Source organism: Staurois parvus, unplaced genomic scaffold (assembly GCF_062004578.1).
Source record: "Staurois parvus isolate SC_StPar_1 unplaced genomic scaffold, SC_StPar_1.0 ptg000415l, whole genome shotgun sequence".
Taxonomy (NCBI): domain Eukaryota; kingdom Metazoa; phylum Chordata; class Amphibia; order Anura; family Ranidae; genus Staurois; species Staurois parvus.
The window spans coordinates 4,498,613-4,521,423 of record NW_028318211.1 but is presented as its reverse complement, the minus strand read 5'-3'; the positions used below and the strand labels follow the sequence as shown (position 1 = coordinate 4,521,423).

Here is a 22,811-nt window from a genome sequence, read left to right as displayed (position 1 = left end):
AAAGTCCAGAAGTGGTTAAATTAACTGTTTGTGTGTCCAGTTAACGGGCCCCAGTATAGGGCATTGAATGTTTATTGTTTAATAGAGTGGAGCAGATTACATTTTGCAGGACTATCTCCAGCCAGGTAATGAGGTGGGCTCTTTCTGACTTGCTGCGGCCTCTAATGCACACTAAGAGAAGCTTAGAATAAGCAATTTTAGTACCGAAAAGGAGCCTGAAGGACTGAAGGGAAGACTTAAGTTCAACTTTAAAATGTTATATTTTGCTGACAGCCACCACAATGCTGCTCTTGACAGTTGGGGCCACAGGAAGGAGATGACTTTTTTCATTTCTCCTTTCTGCTATTTCTGTAAGACTTAGTTTTAATGATTTTTAAAGCAAAATTTCACCCATAACAGTGTGAAAACAATTCATGTTCTTTAACAAAAGAACTTGCATTCCACATTAAAAATTATACTACCAAAATTGTCAACCTCCTAACACTTGACATTTCTTGAATGAAAAATTGAAGGAAACAAGCAAAAAAATGATTGCTGAACAATGGCTGCATCCATTCAGCTGTAGCCGCTTTTCTGTCAAAATGCAATAGTCTCAGCAAGAGATCTGTCCATCTCCACTCTGTAGTGTGGTTGGAGGAATCTGTTAGATTTTTTTCTGTTCAGTCTGTAAAAAAATCTATATGTGTATGTGGGTTAGGTGCACCATGGTGCAGTGCCAGTAATCAAACTGAGGCCCGGAATGCAGAAACTAGTGTATGGAAGAACTTGCAAAACAGTACAGCAGCCCGATGGGGAGGTCATCCGTCCGGGAACTCAAAGTCAATGCAACAGAGAGTCAGCGGTAGTAGGCCTGAACTGAAGACAGCGCTTGCCAAGGGAGGTGGAATGTGGTGTGGCCAAGAGAGAGCTAGCAGAAGTGTATACACAGGCCCTGCTCTTTCCCTACTCCTACAAAATCTCTCCCTACAGCTAGTGCTCTCCCTGACAGGCGGATATGCTTTCCCTATCCTAGACACTTTGCAAAATGTGCACCAAAACCTGGGGGCAGGGATTTAAAAAAAGACTCTGCTTGACCCAAGATGGCCACCAGGGTCACCCGGATGCAACGTTGCCAACCGGAACTCTGCTTCAGGAGACCGAGGAAACTATAGAGAAACCAAGTTTCTCTTGACTTCCTCTCCAGCTGCAGCACTGCTCCTGTTGAGTGCCACCTGTGCCGGCTGCACCTATCTGCACTCCTCCCCCCTTTGACAGATGCTGTACTCTGCTTCAAATAAAACAGAAGAATGTAAAACAGTAAAAATGCAAATATCAATACCAGAAAATGTTAAACAACATAATCAGAATACTTTGCAGGTAATTATCCTCGATTAGACATATTCGGTCGGAGACCCCCACCGTCTTCTGTGGGGGAATAGTAAAAGTCCTCATCTTTTACAGGGGCGTCTGTGCCCTCATAGGATTGTGGGTCAACAGAGCCAGCTGCATTCCCTCCCTCTGGGCAAGAGACTGGAATGTCGGCTGAGTCCTTGGGTTCACCGGAACATGCATCCTGTGGGGCCACAATTTCTGAACTGTCCATAAGTTGAGGGCTGGGGCCAACATCTTCCGGGCTCACAGGGAGCGGGGGCTACAACTCAAGGGGCAGCAGGTACCACTCATCAGGGACTGGCCTGTCAGAGCAATCTACACCCAGCACCCATGATCCAACCAGAATGCTGCTCCAGAGAACCGAGGAAACCATATAGCAGGCATGTCCAAAGTCCGGCCCGCGGGCCATTTACGGCCCGGGGGTCGGTTTAATACGGCCCTCCAACAGCCCTCCCTGCTCTGTGTAATGTGGCCCTACCACGGCCCTCCCTTCTATGGCAGACAGTCTTCTGCTTGAGAGCAGAGGGCAGTGCGCATGCCTGACTGCGGCGCGTTCTCCCTGGTCTGTGTAAATGCGGCTGTCGCACGGCCCTCCCTTCTGTGGCAGACAGTCTTCTGCTTGAGATCAGTGCGCATGGGTGACTGCGCCGCACTGGGAGCGACAGAGGGTGGTGACGTCAGGGCCGGGCTTCCAGCGTGAAGTGTGTTTCTCTTCCCCTCCCGGCTGCCGAGCAGAGACTTCAGCTCCAGCTACCTTTTTCACCCTTCACATTAGTGCAGGTAAGTTTTTTTAAAATTTATTTTCAATACATTGTGAAAACTCAGCTGTTAGTTGATCTTAATGTTATGAAATGAAAAGTATGTAGTTTGCAATTAACTTGGCATAAAATAATTTATTTGCATTTAATTGTAATGGTTCAAAGAATGTTCGGAAAAATGTTCGGCCCTCCACCATGTTTACTTCATCCAATCTGGCCCTCTTTGAAAAAAGTTTGGACACCCCTGCCATATAGAAACCAAGTTTCTCTTGACTTACTCTCCAGCTGCAGTACCGCTTCAGTCGAGCGTCACCCGCAGTGGAGAAAACAGACTGCACCTGCCTACATGTATGGCCAGCTTTACTCTATGCAAAAAGGTTTGGCTTCCGTTTACTTTAAAATCGCTTTAAAAGCGATTTTATTAATTATGTTTTGTAATTACATATACAAACAAGGACAGCCTAGAATCCCTGTAGTTACCTGGTATCCATAGTCAGGACCGCTGATAAGGGGGTACAACCGGGCCTCCTGTAGGGGGCCCAGGCCCCATCACTTAACAGGGGGGGCCTGGCCAGCTGGCAGCTTCATGTTTCAATGACACGTTCCTGTCTGAGGGCCCAGGGCCAGTACAGGGTGCCATGAGAAGCTCCGTCACTGCACCTCTACTTGTTGCAGAACCGATCATACGCCATCAAACTTGCCTGCAAAGCAGTCTCTGTTTGTGGTGCTCTCCTCAGCAGTTCAATTTCCTATTAGTCCTGTTTCCTAGATCGGTGACATGTGATCGGTCCCCCCATCCACCCTGCAGACAGACATCCCCTTACATGAGGACAGGACGGAGACAGCAGAGAGCCTGGTGTCAGGCCACAGAACAAGGAGCACCACCTCTGGGAGAGCCATGCATGACAAGCCCCACCCGTACTCTGCAGCCCGGCCAGCGGCCACTCAACGGCTGCCAGGATCACTGTCCCAGCTCTGCAGCTCTGTTCTCCCATTTATTTTGCTGTGTTCCAGGCTGGGAAGACCTGGAGATGATCCTGTGCGTGGATGGAAGATGAAAGGGGCTATGAAGGTGGCAGATTTTAATATACAGCATTCAGAAGCATCTCAAGATCTTGGCTGCCTGAGCCTGCAGTATAGCAGCCTAGAGCCATAATTGTGAGTAGCATACATACTGACCCCCTCACCCCCTTCTCTCTCACCTTGCACCTCACTCACCCCCCCCCCCCACTCCCCTGACCTCCTCCCCTCACTCTCTCTCTCATCATCCTCTCTCTGCCTCATCTTCCCCCACCTCCCTCTCTCCCTTTATTTTTCACCTCCCCCCAAACCCCTCCCTCTCACCCCTTCTCTCTCTCACCCCCCTTCTCTACTCACCTCATTCCCCCATCCCCCTCTTTCTTCCCCTCTTTCTCACCCCCCTCAGCTCTTCTTTCTCTCACCCCCTCTGTAGGATGTCTTGCTCGCTTCTATGCAGGAGCACCTGCACATCCAGCATGCTCTGTCAGACCTCAGATTAGAGTGGCAGTGCAGAGCTAAGGGAACTCCTAGGTTCCTCCTTGGCTCTAAAGAGTCATATAACACAGCAAAGGGGAACCATCAAAAGCATTTCCCTCACTCTGACAAGCACTGCTGAATCTGAGGTCTACATACTCCTGAACCCTGCACTCTGTGCTCTACATACCCCTGACCCCTACACTCTGTGCATTACATACTTCTGATGTTGGTACATTCTGTCCTGCCAATGGTCATTCATGGCATTCTCTTCTCCCACTAGCCAAAAATTGCAGGATTTTTTTTCCAATGATACCATGGCATATTTTCTACCTACTGACACGGGGACACTTTTAACTCCCACTGAGTTAAAAATGCCGGGGCATATTTTTCTCCCACTCTCTCTTTTTTCTTGCCACTGATATCAGGGTATTTTTTACTTGACTGCTGATCTCCATATACTAATTTGTACATTGCACACTCCTAACCACTACACTGTATATGCTTTGTACTATGATACAGCATGTTCATCCATTAAGTTTGCATGCCTGTGAGACTGTCACCCATAGCACAGTATTTAAGAAGTATGTTTTAAATGTAAGGACTGCTTACAGTATATACTACATGTAGGCTTAGAATTTATTAAACCATGCCCCTTTTGGCCATGCTTAATATTTAGTGCAAAGTTGCCACACACAGCCTTTCTTCCCTTTTTGAAGTTTTGATGCTGGGATTTATTGTCACATTTTTTAGGCCCTACTGTCACTAGCCTTACCCCACTGTGACTAGTTAGCATCCAACATAGACATGACCACAGTCATTCCTCCAGCTGCCCAGCAGCAGAGGTTGTACTATACCTGTACTGTAGGTGGAAACAGATGCTGAGCAGCTGTCTTACATGCAGTAGGTGCACTGTCAGTCTGCAGAGTAGTAAACTATTTCCTGTTTTATACTGCTGATGTGTTCTCTGGAGTGGAGTGACGAATCACGCTTCTCTGTCTGGCAATCCCATGAACATGTCTGGGTTTGGCGACTCCCAGAAGAACAGTACTGGCCTGACTGCATTGTCCCAAGTGTAAAGTTTGGTGGAGGGGGGATTATGGTGTTGGGTTGCTTTTCAGGGGCTGGGCTTGGCCCCTTAGTTCCAGTGAAGGGAACGCTTAAAGCATCAGCATAGCAAGACATTATAGACAATTTCATGCTCCCAACTTTGTGGGAACAGTTTGAGGATGGCCTCTTCCTATTCCAACATGACTGTGCACCAGTGCACAAAGCGAGGTCCATAAAGACATGGATGAGTGAGTTTGGGGTAGAGGAACTTGACTGGCCTGCACAGAATTCTAATCTCAACCTTTGGGATGAATTAGAGCAGAGACTGAGCCAGGCCTTCTCGTTCGACATCAATATAGCACACTCCCAAACCATCCCACTCAGGCATCAACAGCGAGGCTCTTACTTTCCATTCATCATACATCAGCATCAGAGGTTGGTCATCAGCTCTGAGGAAAGGGATTCGTCCCCGAAACGCGTCAGTCATTTTACCGCACTGACAGTGAGAACACCTTGCCTGCCGTAGTGGCCATTGTCATTTTTCTATGCTTTTTAGATACATGCTTCGGCTGTGAGTATGTTTTTATTATTTCACTCCTACAATAAACCTTGGATAATGCACTAGGTGTGTGCGCCACCTGTTTTCTCTGTATCGTTCAACATCAATGCCTGACGTCACAAATGCGCTTCTGAAAGAATGGTCAAACATTCCCATGGACAAACTCCTAAACCTTGCGGACAGCCTTCCCAGAAGAGTTGAGGCTGTTATACTCAATATTGAACACTATGGACTAAGACTGGAATGCCATTAAAGTTCATGTGCGTGTAAAGGCAGGCATTTCTTTGTGAGTGGGCAAACATTCAAAATCAGCAGGAGATCAAATACTTATTTTCTTCATTGTATATACACATACTAGAGTATGTGTATATACAGTGCCTTGAAAAAGTATTCATACCCCTTGAAATTTTCCACATTTTGTCATGTTACAACCAAAAAAACGTAAATGTATTTTATTGGGATTTTATGTGATAGACCAACACAAACTGCCACATAATTGTGCAGTGGAAGGAAAATGATAAATACTTTTCAAACTTTTTTACAAATAAATATTTTAAAAGTGTGGTGTGCATTTCTATTCAGCCCCTTTTACTCTGATACTCCTAACTAAAATCTAGTGGAACCAATTGCCTTCAGAACTCACCTAATTAGTAAAGTCCACCTGTGTGTAATTTAATCTCAGTATAAATACAGCTGTTCTGTGAAGCCCTAAGAGGTTTGTTAGAGAACATTAGTGAACAAACTGCATCATGAAGGCAAAGGTCGGGCAAAGGTCATTAATCAGAGAAGCAGCCAAGAGGCCCATGGTATCTCTGGAGGAGCTGCAGAGATCCACAGCTCAGGTGGGAAAATCTGTCCACAGGACAACTATTAGTCGTGCACAAATCTGGCCTTTATGGAAGAGTGGCAAGGAGAAAGCCATTGTTGAATGAAAGCCATAAGAAGTCCCGTCTGCAGTTTGAAAAAAGCCATGTGGGGGACACAGTAAACATGTGGAAGAAGGTGCTCTGGTCAGATGAGACTAAAATCAAAATGTTTGGCCTAAAAGCAAAACGCTATGTGTGACGGAAAACTGACACTGCACATCACCCTGAACACACCATCCCCACCATGAAGCATGGTTGTAGCAGCATCATGTTGTGGGGATGCTTTTCTTCAGCAGGGACAGGGAAGCTGGTCAGAGTTGATGGGAAGATGGATGGAGCCAGATACAGGGCAATCTTAAAAGAAAACCTGTTAGAGTCTGCAAAAGACTTGAGACTGGGGTGGAGATTCACCTTCCAGCAGGACAATGACCCTAAACATACAACCAGAGCTACAATGGAATGATATCAATCAAAGCATATTCATGTGTTAGAATGGCCCAGTCAAAGTCCAGACCAGGGGCAGACTGACCATTAGAGCACTCGGGCACTGCCCGAGGGCCCAGGGTCAGTAGGGGGCCCCATGAAATGCCCCGGGTACCTTTTATAGGCTTTTTTGGGTGTGCTTTGAGTGTGGTCAAGGACACGGGGGCCCCATGATCCCCTATTGCCCGGGGGCCCCATGAGTTGTCAGTCCTCCCCTGGTCCAGACATAAATCAAATTGAGAATCTGTGGCAAGGCTTGAAAATTGCTGTTCACAGACGCTCTCAATCCAATCTGACAGAGCTTGAGCTATTTTGCAATGAAGAATGGGCAAAAATTTCACTCTCTAGATGTGCAAAGCTGATAGAAAGATAACCAAAATGACTTGCAGCTGTAATTGCAGCGAAAGGTGTTGCTACAAAATATTGACTGAGGGGGGCTGAATACAAATGCACCCCACACTTTTCAGATATTTATTTGTAAAAAATTCTGAAAACCATTTATCATTTTCCTTCCACTTCACAATTATGTGCTATTTCGTGTTGGTCTATCACATAAAATCCCAATAAAATACATTTAGGTTTCTGGTTGTAACATGACAAAATGTGGAAAATTGGGTATGAATACTTTTTCAAGGCAATGTATATATATATATATATATATATATATATATATATATATATTTATATATAAATAAAAGGAAGTCAGCAACTGAAGCCTATTCATTTATTTTAGTATAGATTTCCTATACTTAATGTACTGTCTGGAGGAAGGAAGGGAAAGGGGAGGCGAAATTGAAACCTTTAAACACATCAAGGAGGTGAATAAGGTTCAGGAGGGCAGTATTTTCAATGTAAAACCAAGAACAAGAGCAGGGGGATATGACCTCTAACTGGAGGAAAGTTCAAAACTAATCTTAGAAAGTATTATTTTACTGAAAGGGTAGTTGATGCTTGGAAAAGACTTCCAGGAAAGGTGATGTGTCAGTCAACAGTAAGTTGATTCAGACATGCTTGTGACAAACACAGATCAATACTGAGACAGAGAAGTTAATAAAAAAAATTAACAAAAAACAAACAAAGATATACAAAACATGGTATAAATTTTAAAAAAGGGAAGACTCGTTGGATCACTTGGTCTTTTTTCTGCCATCACTTTTCTATGTTTTTATGTTTAAAATAAATTTAATTGCTACATATGGAAGCTGTCTCCAAATTGCTGCTAACCACCAGCAAGGTTAAAGTGGTTGTAAACCCTTACATATTTCCACATTAAAGAAATCCTCCTCCATAACTTGTACCTGTCTGTCTGCAGTCTTCTCTTCTCTACATCCAATCAAAGTGCTGAATTTATAAAGCTTGTCTGAGGGTTCAGAAGAAAAAGAGTTGAAATTACATTCTGTAGAGCTCTGGGAGTTGATTGGAGGGAAGAGACACCCCCCCCCCCCTCCACACAGCACACAGGAAAAAGTGTAGTGCTTTTATTTGAGACAAGTACACACTATAGAGGGATATGCTTTGTTCATATTTCATGTCAGGTTTACAACAACTTTAAGGGATAAAAATCTGACTGCTTGTTGTTAACAACTGTGCTTTTTTGTGTCAGTTTTTCTTCCTTCAGTTTTTATGTATTAGCCTCATAGTGCTACATACATCAACAAGATCCTATATATAAAAAACCCAGACATTCTGGACAAAGTTCTACAATAACTATAACACAGTGAAAGGAATATGGAGCATAACCAACAAGATAAAAAGAGATATTTGGGATGTTCTGAGTTCTCCCAACCATGTAGCAGAAAATTTGATTATTGAGTGTAAAATGTACAAATACAAGTTCAGATTAGACGTTCACATATACTGCACAGTCTCCATTCCGTCTATGCTCTCTTCCATAGTTGCTTTTACAGTATAATTATTATCATATGAGATTTATATAGTGCCAACAGCTGTACATTATAAATGGAAACTGTACAAGGGGATTAGGTGAGCCCTGTTCGTGGGGTGGGAGCTTTTAATCTAAAAGGGAGGGGCAGGCAGTACAAAAGGTAATGACTGTGAGGAATGAGCTGATGGGGAAGGTAGGAGGAAAGTAAGGGATAAGGGATCCCTAAAAAGTGGACAGAGAAGGGTTGGGAGCAGGGGCGGACTGACTATTTGGAAACTCGGGCACTGCCCGAGGGCCCAGGGTCAGTAGGGGGCCCCATGAGATGCCCCTGGTACCTTTTTCATAGGCTTTTTTGAGTTTGGGCAAAGACACAGGGGCCCCATGATCCCCTATTGCCCGGGGGCCCCACAGGTTGTCAGTCCGCCCCTGGTTGGGAGTTCAGGATCATAGGAGAAGATTTGGAGATATCTTGGAGATGAGCATCGGAGGAGGAGGTGGTGAGGGAGCTATAGAGCAGGAGGTCTTGGGAGGAGCAGGTGGACAGTTTTGGTGATATTTTAAGATGAGGTTGGTAAAATAGCAGTTGTGGATGACTTTGTAAGTTATTGTTCTTAGTATTAGAAATATTTTTAAAATATCAGCTTTATAGTGCTCCACAAATCAAAAAATGCCCTTATCTAGAAAACCAAGCCAATCTGGACCAGTTTATACTATAACTATAATGTAGTACATAACATCGTAAACATGGTCTAAGGCAGCAGTGTTTGCGGATGCAGGGCTTGTAGTATACGATGTAGCATAATTGTCGCAGTTGCCTTCCTCCCTCCAACCATGTTCTAAATCTACTTCCTTCTAGATTTCCCTTGCTACTCTCTCCCACTATTAATACCTGACCAACATTATGGACTCTTCATCCTCTCTATAGATAGCAGTATTTAACTATGGGGTTAATTGGACACATGTTAAGTACATATGTAATCATTTGTGTTTGTTCCACAAAATAAGTCTGTTCACAAACACCAATAATCATACTTGTAGAACCCTATTTCTTATAAATGTTTCTTTGTTGTACAGGATATATTCATGGACCTACTTTGAAGCTGGTATGGTTATGGATTTTATAATTATCGGCAAATATGGACTTGTAATGGGATTCCTTTAGTTATACTTACAGCACTCTATAGGTATAGAAGCCGCTTGTAGAGAGACACCTTTCCCACCGCCCTGTGGAATGTGCACACGAAACACAAGTCGAACACGTGTGTTCTTTCGGCCAATGTCTGTCTCGCCCTTCCGGAGCTCAATGTCTGAATTTCGAAGCTTTAAAATTCCAGCGCAGTCTATACTGAAACATAGACATTTTGATCAGACATTTACTGCATCACTTCAAGACACAAATTTATAGAAGTATCTGAAAAAAGTTGATTTAAAAACATTTCTAATCCTCTCAGCAACCACTCATGTTATTTATTGGTTGCTTTATGTATCACAAGCAGTTCCTCTAGCTCAGGAGTGTCAAACTGGTGGCCCTACAGCAGCTGCAAAACTACAAGTCCCATCATGCCTCTACCTTTGGGAGTCATGCTTGTAACTGTCAATCTTGCAATGCCTCTTGGGACTTGTAGTTTGGCAACAGCTGCAGGGCCGCCAGTTTGACACCTGTGCTCTAGCTGATATTGTCATACATGTGTGGTCATTATGGTCATGACTGCAGAGAAGCATAGGCATAAGAATCTACACATTTGTAGTCCTCAAAATTGCTGTATTGGCTTTCCCCAACAAATTACAACACTAATCTGAGCACTGGAAGAACAAGGTCACAGCTTTATTGGTAAAACTGCAACTTTTATTGCAGTATACAAGCAAGCCAACAATGCTACAACGATTATAGTATATCTAAAACCAAAACTTTAATTTTCATTTTTGAGTAGGAAAGGGTTAAAATCCTGTCTGTTTTTTTTCTGAGTCCCATTCTAGAGATTTTCTATCACTTCCTGTCCTGCAGACAGTAGGAGGAAATCTCTACAAACTGATGTTTGTCTCTTCTTAGGCAGTTGTCACTAGAAGTGTCTCTAATGGAAGATTTCCCCTCTATTCCTGTTCTGGTAGCAACTCCAAATTTTGGATTTTCCTTTATTTTTAGTCCCAGTGACAGTAGTTACCAGGACAAATAAAGAGGGTGAATTTCCTTAACGGGGATACATAAAAAAAATAAACATGGGTGTTCTAACCGCTCACTGCTCTATCCAAAACTAAAGAAAAACCTTTAGATGCACTTTAAAAGGAACTCTGTGTCCGATGAACTGTGAGCTCCAAATTATGAGCAATTAAGTGCCTGTCTAAGGCAGGCCATAGATGATGTGATTTTCTTTCCTGCAAGCTGTGGTTGCAGGAAAGAAAATCTCTTGATTCCCCCATCAACACTGACTCGGAGAGGAGACATATCTGCATGTAGTTTGCAACAAGCTAAGCTAACTTTCAGAGGGGCTGCGAGTCCCTTGCCCATAAGGGGCTGTTGCTATCGATCCGCAAAGACTGATCGCTTTCACGGAAAAGAACAGTCTAGGATCTGTGTCTGTAAATAGGAAGGAAGTTGTCCCCATGCATTGATTCAGTCAAGTTAGGCATCCCATAATCCCTATGGCCCTATCCAAGTTATTTCCCCTAATAAAATAACAAAAACCAAGTTCAAGGACTATTTGCTGACTGTGGATCCAAGTGTGGAAAATGCATGTTGCCTAGCTGTGTGGAGCTTAGGGGGACATAGTAGCCATCAAGAGGATAGCACTACACATAGTTATGCTAGTCCAGCTTGGACAAATGTAACTATGCAAATACCATACCTGCCTGATGCCCCTGGAAGGTGAAGTAGACAGGGCCACTCCAGTGATCTTCACTTGCTTATAGGTACCACAATGTGCAGCTGCCCAGCTGCATTCTGAAGACAGAAGTTTAGCTGCACTGCATGGTGCCATTCAGAATAAATGCAAAGTCCTCTGTGATTGGACAAGATGGAGAGGTGGAATGGTGATGTCACACTCTCCACTTCATCCAATCAGGGAAGGCTTTGCACTCATTCAGAGAATGCAAAGCATTCTTGAAATAGCGATGTAATGAATGGCTAACCTCTTGTCTTCAGAATGCAGCAGGGCAGCCACTTTGCACAGGACTTGGAAGCAAGTGAAGATCACTGGAGTAGCAATATCTACTTCACTGATTTCCAGCTTACAGGGACATTGACCAGGTATGGTATATACTGTACATAGTTACACTGGTCCAAGCTGGATCAGTGTTACTATGTATAACATATCTATACCTAGAAAACTTCTTTAAACTCTGGAAAGGTAAAATTCTCCATTAAAGTTGGGAAGGCAAGCGAGACAGTGAAATATCTAGTGGCTAGTGCAGCTTCAGTATAGTATCCCCTACCCCTTAGTGAAATATAGCTGCAATCCCCATCTGAACAGGGAGCACAGCCATTATTACACATTAAAGTGATATTAAAGGCAATTAAAAAAAAACAACAACAACAACAAACATGTCACACTTACCTGCTCTGAGAAATGGTTTTGCACTGAACAGCCCCAATCCTCCTCTTCTTGGGTCCCCCGCTGGCGCTCCTGGCCCCTTCTTCCTGCCAACAGCCCCCAGAGCATGCAGCTTACTATGTGGGCACCAAAACAGGCTCACTCCGAAGCTGCTACTCGGTGTGTCCATTCACACACACAGTTCCCACCCCCCCTCTCTCCTCATTGGCTCACTGGCTGTGATTCAGTGATGGGAGCCAATGGCTGTGTCAACCAATAAGGAGTTCCCAGAGAGCTGAGGCTCATGTGCACAGATGCTCTCGTACACATCACTGAATCATGATAGGGATCAGGTAAGTATTAGGGGGGTGGGGGCTGCACACAGAAAGTTTTTTTTACCTTCATATATAAAAAAAACCTTGAGCCTTTACAACCACTTAAATTATGCAGTGCATTATTGTTGCATAATTACTCAAATGAGAACAGGTGTGAGGGGTCCATTTTAGGTAGGACCACCCATCACCTTGCCTTGCTTCCAGTAGTTCTCCATGGATCAAGGAACCATCATTAGGGTTATTCAACCAATAGATGTGTTTTACAAATGCAGTTTCTATTGTATGTTGCCATGCATCTTACTTGGCACACATGTTGTTTTCAGGCAGAAGAGACATCTCCAGAACTTTGGTGCTTGCTACAAGAGCTTCATAGCTGGGTGTAGCCACCATTTTTCCTGTTATGCGATGAACTTGGTAAAAGGCGTGAGGTCTCAGGTTACGCTCATCTGCTGTTCCGATAAACATCTGGAGGGTCAGTGGCTTCTCATTGTATCCTACCAGCTGCAGAGGACCAAATAGGACAACATAAATTTCCATGTGTAGGCAAAATTAATAACTATAGCATCTTAAAGTACCTTAAACATATCCCTTTGGTAGCTTATATTTCCTGTAAAATTTGAATTTTAGAGGCACAGATGTTAATTTCTGCTTAGTTTCCTAACTGCTGCGCAAAGTGGAAATACAACCCTGTTTTCTTGAGAGATTTCATATGTAGACCAAAAAAAAGCAAGAACTTGGTCATCTCATAAAAAAGTGGTAGAAAAGATCCCATCAGCTAATCTTTCCTAGTGGTTAGCATTGATGTCTTAGAGAAGTGGAGCTTTGTGATTGATTCCAACCAGGCTGCTGTCTGTGTGGACTTTGTATATGTTCCATGTGTTCATGTGGGTTTCCTCTGGGTGCTTTGGTTTCCTCCAACTATCCAAAACATGCCAGTAGGTTATTGGGCTTCTCACCAAATTGGCCTTAAAGTGTGTGTTTTTCTGTCTGTGGCAGGAAAATTGGATGGCAAACTCCACTGAGATGGAGGCAGATGTGAATAAACATTCTCAAGTTTTGTTTTCAGCGTTGCATAATAGTAGTGCAATAAAACGTTATTAAAACAGAACTCTAGACAAAAAAAGTATAAAGTGGAAATATCTGTCAGAAGATGTCAAATTAGAAAATGTGATGTCATTTGCTTGGCTATGCATTATGGCAGGGGTGTGTGAAAATCAAAGATTTACAGATCATATATAAAAGTTCACCCATACAGTATGTATTTTAATTGTGTCTTCTACTGTCTGCCAAACTGATCTTAAGCAAGGAGCTGAATGTGTATTCTTAAAACTGAACTCCAGCCTTACCTCCAGTCTTCCACACTTTCACAGACTCCTCTCCTGTACTGAAAGTGCTTACTTCAATTTCACTGCACACCAGGGGCGGACTGACCATTTGGGAATTCGGGCAGTGCCCGAGGGCCCAGGGTCAGTAGGGGGCCCCATGAGATGCCCCTGGTGCCTTTCATAGGCTTTTTTGGGTGTTGTTTGAGTGTGGACGAGGACGCAGGGGCCCCATGATCCCCTATTGCCCGAGGGCCCCATGAGTTGTCAGTCCGCCCCTGCTGCACACTTCAAACTTCTCACATTGTGCATTAAAAGCTGCAGCAAGTCAGATAGAGCCTGCCTTAATTCCTGATTGGAAGATATTCAGCATCATCCAGCTCTTTCCTCCCAAGGTTTTCTGTCCGTGACCTACCCCTTTCAGTCATTGTATTTCATTTTTCTCAGTTTTGGATACTCAGCATCACAAATGGAGCCCTCTGATGTGTCATGCAACCTCAAACCAGGGAAATTGGGGATTTGGGGAGCGGTAAAACCCTATTATTCATTGTGGCTTGTGATCAGTTTCGAAATCACGTAAGTGGCCCTCTTCAAAAGTTTAGGTAAGGCCCCTTTCAGACGGGGCGGATTCCGTCAAGCCTATCCACCTGCTCAGCGGGGGATCTCTCTGCTGATCCCTGGTGAGCAGGCAGATGACAGGTCATCGGATGACACCCGCCACTCCATAGACAGCTATGTATGGTTTGATCAGGTCGGTCTGAAAAACTGACAGGTGGACCCAATCGGACCATCAGTGTGAAAGAGGCCTAACCCTGGTAGGGCAATCTCAATGCAAATACGGTCTGCCTAGAAACACCTACCCCTCCAGACCAACATCCACCCATCAACACATTTTAATATTTGCAAGCCCACTGCTTGCATCAGGGTGGAAGGTTTTTGAAAGGAGTACTAAGGCAAGGTGCTCTGATGCTGTGATGCTTCCAGAAAGCTATGTACAGCACCTTGCCAGCCACCCACCAGCCACAATCTGCCTGCATTACATACAGAAGCACAGAGACCCAGGAATAAAGGGCTTATATTTGACCACCTACTTAAAATATAACTAAAGGCAAAACTTTTTTCATCTTGGATCTAGTGGAGAGGTCAGATTTTTATAGCAGTCTGTGACCCTAGAGAGAGGGAGCTCTCTCTTTGTCCTGTTTACCTTTATCTCTGAATATGAAAGACAATCTCAAATTTTGAACAGGAATGGGGAAATCTTCCAAAGGGCACATTGGCTACAACCAGTAATTTCCTCACTTTGGATGATTTTTCTCTCACTTCCGGTTTTGGCCATGAGACAGGAAGTGAAGGGAAATTTCCCCAATGGGACACTGAGGACAGAAAAATCTAACAGGGATTTTAATTTTTCCGTACTTTATCCAAAATAAAAAAAAAAGTTTTGGTTCTACTTTAGGGGGGTCTATTTATCTAATATTCATTCAATGTTAGAAGCATTCATGCAAGCTGAACGCAATATTCCGTAATTTTTATAAGAGATGAATTCCTGTATCGTCAGTCCCATCTAGTGGCCAAAATGTAGTATAGTTTTCTGAGATACCGCAATGAGAAATCTATACTACATTTTTCCTACTAGATGGAGCTGACGATACAGGCATTAATCTCTTACAAAATGCGGGCATTTTGTTCAACTTGCATGAATGCTTATGACATTCGTGACATTCGTGCAACAAATGTTTTATACATGTTTTATAAATAGACCCCTAAGAGTCAGAGCTAAAAGGCCTCCTGAGGAATGCATTGCTAACCTGCCAAGCTTGTGCTGAAAACTCCCAATGTCTTTCAGCTCTTCAGTATGTACATGATAAAAGTGTTACCCTCAACAAGATAAGCAGAGCTAAATAGGAGGAAATGCAAATATTTCTTTTTTTATTTATTATTATCAATTTGCGCAGAGCTTTACATAACAATGGTGCATTCACATCAGTCCCTAACCCTCAAGGGGCGTACAATCTAAGGATTTAGACAGGAGCCAATTAACCTACCAGCATGTCTTTGGAGTGTGGGAGGAAACTGGGGTACATGGAGGAAACCCACGCAGGCACAGGGAGAACATGCAAACTATCTTTTTTTAGGTAAGGCTCTAATGATAAAAAACAAGTGCACCTTTCATTGAAAAGTATTTTTTCTAATTCACCGATTGACATCAGCAAGCACATAGGTTAAAGTGAACCTCTGTGTTACCGTGGCAGAGCAAAGCAACAGGTTTACTTTAATGCCAGCTCCCACAGCTGCTTATTTTTACCTCCCTTTTACTCCTCTGCTGGTCTATTCTTTTGAAAGTGTAATCTTCAAGTTCTGATTTGGGCAGAGGACTCTCTCCAACCTTTTTTTGACAGCACTGGGGCTTGAGCTGCAAATCACTAATGGCCGGCACTGTCATGGGAGGATAGGCTGCAAGTCAGATGTCCCTCCATATTACAATGTACCAGGTATGTCACTTCTCTTTTTTGGATGAATAGAACAAAGGGTAGGCAAGTGTAAGTAGCTGCATTCAGCAGCATTAGGGTTCGTTCACACTTGACTTTATTTCTAACTCTTGCCAAACGCCCATATAGCTTTGACAGGCGTTAAACAGGCGTTTGGGAAGCATTTTTAAAGCTCCCCAAACGCCCTATGCGCGGTTTTGACGTTTGGCAAACGTTAAAACAGCACCACAATTGCCTATAATGAAGTTAATCGTATTAATGCTCCGCAACCGCCTTGCAATCGCATTGCAAACGCCTGCCAGGTGTTTGAGGAGTGGCACCATAGACTTACATGGGAGGCTTCAACTCCTCCTGACTCCACAAGAGGCATCAGTTTTGCCAGGACGATATCGCTTCAGTGTGAACAGCACTGTGTGCTGCCATGTGCAGAATTTTCATAGGCATTTGAGAAGCGTTAAAAACGCTTCCCAAATGCCTGTTTGACGCCTGCTGACAAACTAGTGTGAACTGAGCCTTAAAACAGATGGAGACAGTCAAGAAGCAAGCATTTTCCAAAGTAGTTTAGTAATGGTGGCCTTCATAATTCTCTCAGTACAGACTACTTTTACATTTATGCTGTATTCTTCGCTCCTCACAAGACCTCCTACTCTCTAGCTCCCTGGTCTCCTCCTCCAATGCCCGACTCCAGGACTTCTCCAGGGCTTCCCCCATCCTCTAGAACTCACTACCCCAATCCATCAGACTGTCACCTACCCTCCTCACCTTTAGGCACACCCTGAAAACCCATCTCTTCAGGGAAGCCTACCCCGCCCTCACCTAACTGCTGATCTCCTCCACTCATCCTACCACTCCATTGCCCACAGCCATTTCCTCCTGTACCACTATCCTATCCCTCCTAGATTGTAAGCTCCAAGGAGCAGGGCCCTCGAACCCCTCGTGTATTGTTTTGTTACTTTATTGTCTCATGTACTGTCCCCCACTCTAATGTACAGCACTGAGCAAACTTTTTGGCGCTATATAAATACTGTATAATAATAATAATAATAATAATATTCATTGACTTGGTATTTAATGAATTGGATGGCAGAATTGCACAAGGCTGCATAGAATCTGATAAGATCTGTCCAGAGGGCTCAACACTTCTCTGTGCCTGGATACTATAAGTAACTCTTATGTATAGTAGAGTCTTTTGTATTACACTGTAATATTTGGACACTGATGTCAACTTACAGATATTTTGATGATGGCACATTCCATAAATAGGCAGCTTATGATTTACAAAAAGAGTCATATTAGATTCTGGTTTCTTTTCAGTTTCAGGCAAATGTTCTGTATTTTAAAAGTTTCTTTAACCCGATTGGGAATTTGAAGTAAATGCAGACTAGGGTGAAATGACTCTTTTAGTAAACCCTCGTGATATGTACAGATACAGGAAGACAGAACATCAGTGAGAGATCCTTTAGCCTAAGGAAGACAGCCAGCGTGGGAAAGCTGAGAAGACAGGAAAACAGCTGGGAAACATCTAGTCATTCAATGAGCTGAACAGAGCTACAGCCTGTCCCCTAACCACAGTACTAGCTGGGCCTTCTGGATATGTGACACGAGTTTACTTCTATGGTTTTACCATACTGCAAACTATTCGCAGTTACTGAAAGGGAATATATCATTTTTGTGTATATTTTCATTATCTTTATCACCAGAACTAGAAAGTATATTTTTATTTTGTGTTTATGTTTTTTTAATCAGGCAAATATAAAATATTCCATTTGAATTTTGTGTGATCCATTCTCCAGCGATTGGTTGGAGATTTAGGATCTTTTCACATGTTTTTCTGGGTCTCCTTTTTTGTAAGAAGCCTGCTATTTACAGAGCTCAGTAGCTCAAGCTACAATGCATACACACAAGTGGTTCTTCTTCATGCTCAGGTACCAGGTAAGAAGTTGGTAGAATTGTTAGCCAGTGGGGATTTATCTGCCTCCATAGACATGAGACTTAGAAACATGAGACCCAGGTTCATTTGGCTTCATTTTTCCACTCTAAAATCACTGCTGCATTCTGTGGGGATGAAACCACATGGCGCATGGCAGGCGACACAGGCTGCCAGCACTTCTGGAAGACCCTGATAGAGGTTTCAGTGCTGGAACAGGTAGGAGGCTCGGGCCAGTGGAAAGGTCTGTATACAATCTCTTCTATTGCAGGAAAAAAAGCCTATGAAAAAGATACCAGGGGCATCTCATGGGGACCCCTACTGACCCCGGGCCCTCGGGCAGTGCCCGAGTTTCCAAATGGTCAGTCCGCCCCTGACACTGTATTAAAGTGTTGCTAAACCCACAACAGTAAAATCAGCCTGTATATACAGTAAAGCATGCTTGGCATACTCACTGTGGAACCTAAGGGGTTAATCTTCCGCTTTGTGTAAAAAGGCTGTTTGATCCTGTCTTCTCTGATCCTCCCCTTCTTCTACTGTCCCCAATCAATCTGCTGATAGTAAAGAGCTCTAGGAGTCACTCTGCACATGCTCAGTTTTGTGTATATGGCTGGAGAGGTTTTTTTTCTTTGAGATGGTGCATGTGATCAGCACAGGGAAAATCAGCACTGTCCAGACAGAGGGTCAGGGGTTATGCAACCAGTCAGAGCAGAATGAAAACTTCTCCTATAAGCTTTTACCAGTGCTCAGCTGGACACTGATAGAAGTCACAAGACTGCTATATACTGCTGATGAGAAAAGGTATTTAGCAATTTATATTTACTAAAATAATTGTTTTTCCATGTTCTGTGTACTGTGGGAGACCAGATATAGTGAATGCAGGGTTCTGGGTTTAGTAACACTTTAAATAAATGTAATATTTTTTTCTATTAGGCATCAAGCAGTATGGATTGTATTTCTTTTATTTAATTTTTTTCATCTTCTGGATTACTTGATAGGTAAAGTATTGTTTGGATGAATGCTGTTTGCAAAATATCATTGCTGTTTGTTTTTTTACTTAAATACTGTTAGTCCAACACCGTCCTGAATTTGAAATTGCATTTTACACTTATTTTCTTTTATTTTGATGCATTGTGCCTGTTTTATCTGTCTCATTCTTTAGTGTCTATTCTACAATATGCACTCCAAATGAGGAAGATTGGAGGAAATGGTTTCAATATTTCATGTGCCATCAAGCATGACACAGCACTATTACACAACATATAGTAAACGCATTCTTTCAAAAGCACAGACTTTTAAAGTTCTCATAGCTTTGCATAATATGAATACGCAGACATATTCCTGACAATGTATGCAATTAAAAGACAGCTTTATTATTTATATATTCAATCAAAGTTAAAAGAAATAGTAAATAGCTTGTATTATGTAGCTCTTACCTTGACAACCGGATGCCCCCCTGGTGAAGCTTTCACTGCCCCTCTGCTCCCTTCTGTTTCATAATGGGCTCGGTGATGGGTTCTTGGTTGTACTTCTATTCTCAATTCCAAACCTTCAAATTGGCTGGGCAGTGGCCAGTCCAGAGGTGGAAGAGAGGATGACCTGAATAAAAAACATGATCATGCACTGGTATTTATATGCCATGAAATTAAAAAGTTCAAACGCTATGCATATAAAGGAGTGCCAACAATTTACTCCACATCCAATACAGGATACAAATATTGTTGAAGATAATGGAACGTTGTTGAAAGGAGTGGCAACCCCTAAAGTGTATGTGTAGGCATTTTTTCTTTATTTGTTTTGGATAGAATGGGACAGGGTTAACCACTTGCCTTCCTGAGGATTTACCCCCCTTCCTGACCAGGCCATTTTTTGTGTTACGGCACTGCGTTATTTTAACTGACAATTGCGTGGTCATGCAACGCTGCACCCAAATGAAATTGACATCCTTTTTTCACACAAATAGAGCTTTCTTTTAGTGGTATTTGATCTCCTGTGCGTTTTTAATTTTTTGTACTATAAAAAAAAAAGACCAACAATTTTGAGAAAAAAAACAATATTTTTTACTTTTTGCTATTAAAAATGTCCAGTGAAAACATTTTAAAAATCAAATTTCGTCATAAATTTAGGCCAAAATGTATTCTGCCCCATGTCTTTCCTAAAAAAAATCCCAATACATGTATATTAATTGTTTTAAGTGAAATTTATAGCATTTACAAGTGGCGGCAAACATAGTGAGATTTTTATTTTTTACTAGTAATGACAGCGATCAGCGACTTATAGCGGGACTGCGGGACTATGGCAGGCATTCTGACACTGGGGGGAACTGACATCCCTAGTGACACCAATACAGTGATCAGTGCTAATAAAAAGCAATGACACTGTACTAATGGCACTGGGCAGGAAGGGGTTAACATCTGGGGTGATCAAAGTGGTAACTGTGTGCTGTTTTACACTGTGTGGCTATGTTTGTGCTTCACTGTAAGCACACTGCTTTGCATGGCTGTGTTCTGCGCAGCCATGCAAAGCAGTGTGCAGGCGCTGACAGGGGAGAGAACTGTTTTGTTTACAAACAGTTCTCTCTCCCATCGTAGATGCTCGGTAATCACCGAGCGCCGACGAGTAATCACCAGCCGGGATCCTGTGATTGAGAGCCACGGTCACGAATAGCAGCGCAGGTAGGGCAGTACTTTTGCTATAGGGTGGATGGGAAGCGGTTAAAACCCCTGTCACAATAATTTTTTGCTGTCTAAGTTGGCCATATATGGATCGAATCTCGGCCGGTTTCTGCTGAACAGGCCGAAATTCAGTCCATCTATGGGCAGGCTAGTTGTACTGAAGTCGATCCATCGATCGACTTGGGTACAACCGGCCTGTCAGATGTTTTTATATGCTATTACTATAGGTGGCAGGAGGGATTCCCACATCAACACTGATCATGTTGATGTGGAAATTGAGCAATTTTCTTTCCTGTAAATCTTGGTTGTAGGGAAGAAAATCGAATCATCTATGGCTTGAGTCCCATGTATGCATTTTGCATTTGATGCTTTCTCCGGAGCTTTTTGCAGTTTGTTTTGTGTTTTTTTACATGCGTTTTTACCATGTTTTGCATTTTGTTCAGCTCTTTTTTGTTAAAGTGGAATTGTTTTTGTTGCTGGGCAGAATAAAAACGCGGCAAAACCGCACTACCATGCATTTCAGCAGCTTCTTCATTGAACTCCATTGTAGCAAAAATGCTCTTTGCTTTTAAAAAAGTCCCTGACCAAAAACGAAGCAGCTCACAGAAGCATAGATGTGACATTGTTCCATAGGAAACCATGTTAAATGGACTGTAGTAAGTTTCTGCAAAAAGCACTAAAAACTGCATTGTTATGAACTGAGCCTAGGTCTTGTTGCAGACATTTTCCCTCACATTCTGTTCTGGAGATGCAACTTGCAGTGAGAGGTTAGTTCTTCAAAAGTTATGGAAACAAAACCCTCTTAGACAGTTGTCACCAGAAAAGGTTTTTACATTGAAGATGTCCCCACACTGCTAGTTCTGGTGACAAATCTGGAGTCAGTGGTCACAATGACAAATAGGTCGAATCCCCCCCAGCGGGGACAGAAACTCTACCCAAAAATGTTTTAGTTATACATGTACTTTAACCATTTCAAAACCAGGCCAATTCTGACATTTTTCACATACGTGCTAAAAGTTTATATTTTTGCTAGAAAATTACTCCGAACCAGGGGGGAACTGACCATTTGGGAACTCGGGCACTGCCCGAGGGCCTGGGGTCAGTAGGGGGCCCCATGAGATGCCCCTGGTACCTTTCATAGGCTTTTTTGGGTGTGGTTTGAGTGTGGGTGAGGACACAGAGGCCCCATGATCCCCTATTGCCCGGGGGCCCCATGAGTTGTCAGTCCGCCCCTGCTCAGAACCACCATACATTTTATATTTTTGAAAAAAGAGACACATAAAATGGTTGTTGATGCAATTTTTTATGTTGCACGATATTTGTGCAGTCATTAGTAATATTGTTTTTTAGTAGTGTTTTTGTAGCGTTTCAGAAGCGTTTAGGAGCTGGAAAAACGCTCCAAAAAACTCTACAAAAACAATTTTTTTACCTGCTCCTAAATGCTGTAGTGCGCATGGACACATAGGATAACACTATTTAGCTTCTAGGAGCAGAAAAAAAATGCTAATAACAGCTTCTATGGGCTTAAAAAAAACGCTAATGTACATGGAGCCTAACTGGCAATTGGGTGGTCATGCAACACTGTACCCAAATTACATTTATTTCATTTTTTTCACACAAATAGTGTTTCTTTTGGTGGTAATTGGTCACCACTGGGTTTTTTACTTTTTATTAGATAAAGAAAAAAAGGCCAAAAATTAACACAAAAAAACCCAATATTTTTTGCTATAAAACATATTCAATAAAAAATATCAAATCTCTTCATACATTTAGGCCAAAATGTATTCTGCTACATGTCTATGGAAAATAAAATCAGAATAAGTGTTTATTAATTGGTTTGCTTGAAATTTATAGCATCTACAAACGATAGTCTATATACTGGAATTTTTTTGTTTTTTGTTTTTATACCAGTAATGGCGGCGATCAGCAACTTATAGTGGGACATATAGGGGTTTATTTACTAAAGCTGGAGAGTCCAAAATCAGACTCCCTTCTGCATAGAAACCAATCAGCTTCTAACCTCAGCTTGTTCAATGAATTTGGCAATGAAACCTGGAAGCTGATTGGTTT

The 22,811-nt window shown here is 42.7% G+C and overlaps 1 protein-coding gene across 1 annotated transcript in view; it reads right to left on the bottom strand.

The window, feature by feature from the left end:
- Nucleotides 1-22,811, bottom strand: part of NFATC4 (nuclear factor of activated T cells 4) — a 147,926-nt gene that overhangs the window by 18,692 nt on the left and 106,423 nt on the right. Inside the window, exons 3-5 of the mRNA XM_089687054.1 lie at nt 19,503-19,665; nt 12,630-12,829; nt 9,639-9,811 (exon numbers count right to left, since the gene is read on the bottom strand). Coding sequence (XP_089543180.1) covers nt 9,639-9,811; nt 12,630-12,829; nt 19,503-19,665 — 536 coding nt within the window. The remainder of the gene's footprint in view (nt 1-9,638; nt 9,812-12,629; nt 12,830-19,502; nt 19,666-22,811) is intronic.